We start from the raw sequence: 4,427 nt of genomic DNA on the forward strand, positions 1-4,427 counted from the left end.
CTTAAAAGCTGTTTTGTTGTGGACTGTTAATGATTTCCCAGCTTATGGTAATCTATCAGGGTTAAGCACAAAAGGTTACCAGGGATGTCCAATATGTTGCACTAACACAAAGGCTATTCGTCTGTCTAATGGGCACAAAATTTGTTATCTTAGAACCGACATCGAAGAAGGAATATGGGTCGATTGTTTAATGCTATTATGTAGGGTCCATCTTCATCTAATCACAAATCCCTATCTCGAAGCCCACATTTATCATCAGTTGGATCTCACGTAGTCATCCCCGCTGAAATAACTCAACCAGAACCTTCAAATTGGTTAACAGATAACCAATGGGACAAAATTGATATGAGTCTAAAATTCATAGTGAAGGAGTATTATTCCAATAAAGGAATAGATGGGGTTGTACAAGTTCCCGTTGACCCGGAGTTTATAGGAGAACGCGAGGCTATCTTCATCACTTCGGAAGACGTTTATCAAGCAGCCTCCATGGATAATATTGGATCCTCAGCTATGCTGTTTGGTATGAGGTATGTATCAATCCGTTATGTCATTACAAACTATTAGAGGAGTTTGAATATATTAGATATTCATCCGTAGTGAAGTAAGTTCTGAGATGAAATTGTGTGCTGCGGAGATAACAGAAGGTTGAGAACATGTGTGTCTTAGTGAAGTAGGTTCTGCGAATTTTGTGTGCTGCGGTGGCTTATGGTTGAGAACATGCATGTTGTTTGTTGTATGCTTTGTCTGAATTGAATTTATAGGTTCTAATAATTTTGGATATGCTATAGAAACAGAGGAAACTCTGCCCAATTTTTTTTTGACGATATTAATTTATTAATTGAAAATGTAATATGAATGATTGATTCTCTACAGATGCATTTGGGAAAGCATGCACCCAAATTCACGACAATTATATAAATTTTTTGACACCGAACATCTTTCTATTGGCAATGATGAAAGTAAAAACTATACGGTGGATCTTATAGCCAAATGGATGATGACTATGGATAGACGAGGCCAAATATATTTCATTCCTTGGATTGTTGAGTAAGAACGAACTACTTAAACATTATCACTACTATGGTTGAATTTTAATTTTATAATAATCATATTTTATTATTATTTTAGTCGACATTGGATGTTGGTGCTCGTGATGATGCGGGGGATGACCATAATTTTGGACCCTTTAAAAAATCATAAATCTCCACCAATAATTACGGAGGTTATGGAAAAGTAAGTTCTTCATTTGTAATGTATGCATTATTAATTTTTAAAAGTTGAGAGCATAATATGTATTTAATTAATTTTAATTTTTGTAGAGCATACGCACAATGTTTGGAAAATGAATACATCGGCACATTTACAAAATTGGTGAGAGGTTCTTGTCCAAAACAACCTGAAAGTCATGAATGTGGTTATTATGTACTAAGATACATTTATGATCTTGTAAATGCACCGAATCCAGCAGAAGTTATCAAGAAGAAAGTATGTTATATTTTAAACTCTTTTTTGCTTAAGAAAAAATAGATATTGTATTTAATTATCTAATCTATATTAACTTTTCAATTTTGCAGTGGTTTGACAAAAAGCAATTCAATGTCAAAGATGATCTACTACCACTACAAAGTGATTGGTTAGCTAGATTAATGCCATTTGTTTATGAAAACTAAATTTTTGTATGTATGTAAGATTAAAGTGCTAACTTATATTGGTTAGAATGATTAAAGTCTTTAATTCATTACTAGCCATTTATTTTGTATTAGATATGAAATGTATATATAATAATTTAACAAATTAGTTATACTATTGAAAATAATTATTTATTAAAATTGAAAATTAATTTTTTTTTATTAAAAATGCTCGGTTATCAACCGAAATTAAATATTTTTTTTTTATTGAGAAAGCCCTTTTCTCTGCGGTTGTAGAAAGCCAACCGCGGAGAAAAGAGAGCTTTCTCTGCGGTTCTAGTAAGAAAACCGCAGAGAAAGCTCTCTTTTCTCCGCGGTTTGCTTACTAGAACCGCAGAGAAAGCTCTCTTTTCTCCGCGGTTGGCTTTCTACAACCGCAGAGAAAAGTGTAGCTTTTCTCCGCGGTTTGCGTATCACTTTTCTTTGCGGTCGAATACACTGCGCTTTTCAATACTCTCGAAAACCGCAGTGTATTGAGTAAAAAAACCGCAGAGAAAGGCCTTTTTTGTAGTAGTGCTCGAACATATCCACATAATAATGTGGCCTCATCCGTACCTCACCAACATGCATAAAAATATACAAATATGCCCTCAACGGGCCAAATTACCAAAATATCCTTATAATGAAAAGTTGACCCACATGCATGCAATTATCACCATATAATCATATAATCATGCATTTAATTACATAATGATATAATAAATCAATTATGGCCCTCCCGACCCCCTAATCCAGGTATTAAACCACATTAGAGATTTTGAGACATTACAGTAATCATAACTTGGTAATTGTTGTCTGCCTCTCTTTCATTGAGTTTACTTGATGCAACAACGTCTGAAACCGAACCAATGGCTAATTGGCATGCGCGACCCTGCGCAAGAAACATGTTATATACAAATGAGCATGGTTAAATAGTAAAGAAATCTATTTAGTTTTGGAATAGTCAAGAAAGTTTAATTACCTCTTGCGAAAGCGGTTGTAGTGCAATAAATGGAATTAGATTGAGATTTATAATCCTTGAATTTTCATGCAAGTCAAACTTTCTTGATGGAAATCTTGTAGAAAACTAGTAATCTTAAAAGCTAGAGAGAGAGAGAGAGATGTGAGTAATCAATTCAACAATTAAGTCAAATGACCCCTTTAAATAGTATAGGAACCCTCATTAGACTCAACCAATGAGATTAGTATACTTTTTAAGAGAAGAGTGGGCGATATCATTTTTATAATTTGTTAGAGCGAAATGAAAGATGTTATAAGCTAGCTTACAATATATGTTGAGAAATTTAAATTTCTTTTAATTTTTTTTTGCGTTTTTTTAGTATTTTCTTTTGAAATTTTAGAAATCTAGCATATATAATATATTTTGGACACTCAATACAATATATTTTTTTAAAATCAAAATGAAAAATGTAGCTGCATTTTAAAAAAAAAATTAACTTTTAAGGGCATGCAAAGAGAGCTCTAAAAGTTTTATTTAAAGATACTCAACAAGATCTTTTAGGATACGTATTGCGAGTCCTAAAAATATTCTTTTAGGGTGAGCGAAAAGAGTCTTAAAAACTTTACGTAAATGCACTCAACATGATGTTTTAGGGCTCACAATACGAATCCTAAAAAACTTCACTTTTAAGGATCTCAAATAGAGGGCTCGCATCCTGCGAGTCTTAAAATCTTTTTAATGACTCGTTTTTGTAGTAGTGTGTTGACAAATAAAATAATGTTGGTTTAATTAAAATTAATAAGAGAATATATGCAAGTACTTGCATAGATCTTTTTAACATGGTTTTGTCCAAAGTTGGCCTAATCCACTATTATTGTATTTATGAGAGATATATCTCTCTCTAATTAAATTGTATTCTTAACAAAGATCAATCGCCCCCTTAAACTTTTTTATCTAAGCTTGCAATGAGACACTCGAGTGGGTTTTATCGGAATGGACTCATTTTCCAGAGCTCGCAGAGGAATACTTGAGTACTTTCTTACAACGAGCTCTTGACTGATTGGAATGCCATGACGTATGCTACATGATTTTTACGTGTATATGTGTCTCAACGTGTTTTAATAGATTTATTACCGTAACAGTTGTTTATGTTTATTATTATAAGTTCAACCTCATGATAAGACAATCCTTATTTGGGCACCAACGCACCATTACCAAACGGTCCAAACTATCGCTCGTAGGTACCAATGACAACACTACATTGTGCGTCGACACATTTTTTAAGAATGCTCATTTAATTTTCTTATGTTTTTTTTTTTGGATGGGGCTATAGGTTCTTATATATTTGGTGAGGTGTATATAATTGATCTCGGACTTCTTTTGTTTTGTCGTTTCATCATTCATTTAAAGGAAATTTATATTAATTAATTAATTTTCTTTTCCAAGCACATAGAACATATACGGTGATGTAATTTGTATTGGCCGTAAAGGAAACAGACGAAGTTTGGTGTCATAATTTGTCAATAAACAATGGCTAATATAATTAGTAGTTAAATAAATTAAGGGATATACTAATCAGTGGTTAAATACATGATGATTAAATAACATAAAATTAGTTGATACATCACCATTATCAACTTCTGCAACTCTGTCGGTGACAGGAAATCTCACCAATAATCCTATTACCCTCCTCATATATTATTGAATTATAGTCGTGATTCTTCGGTTTTAATTTATATATATATATAAATATTATTAAAAAGAAGTTTGTGTATCAGTAGAGGGAATGAATTTCAATT

At 32.4% G+C, this 4,427-nt stretch overlaps 1 protein-coding gene across 1 annotated transcript; it reads left to right on the forward strand.

The window, feature by feature from the left end:
* Positions 1-208: 208 nt before the first annotated feature.
* Positions 209-1,805, forward strand: LOC133793972 (uncharacterized). Its single transcript, XM_062231186.1, has 5 exons — positions 209-527; positions 874-1,047; positions 1,129-1,233; positions 1,320-1,485; positions 1,575-1,805. The coding sequence occupies exons 1-5, from the start codon at positions 346-348 to the stop codon at positions 1,668-1,670; spliced, it is 723 nt and encodes a 240-aa protein (XP_062087170.1). The 5' UTR covers positions 209-345; the 3' UTR covers positions 1,671-1,805.
* The last annotated feature ends 2,622 nt before the right edge of the window (positions 1,806-4,427 follow it).

Source organism: Humulus lupulus, chromosome 8 (assembly GCF_963169125.1).
Source record: "Humulus lupulus chromosome 8, drHumLupu1.1, whole genome shotgun sequence".
In the NCBI taxonomy this organism is placed as follows: domain Eukaryota; kingdom Viridiplantae; phylum Streptophyta; class Magnoliopsida; order Rosales; family Cannabaceae; genus Humulus; species Humulus lupulus.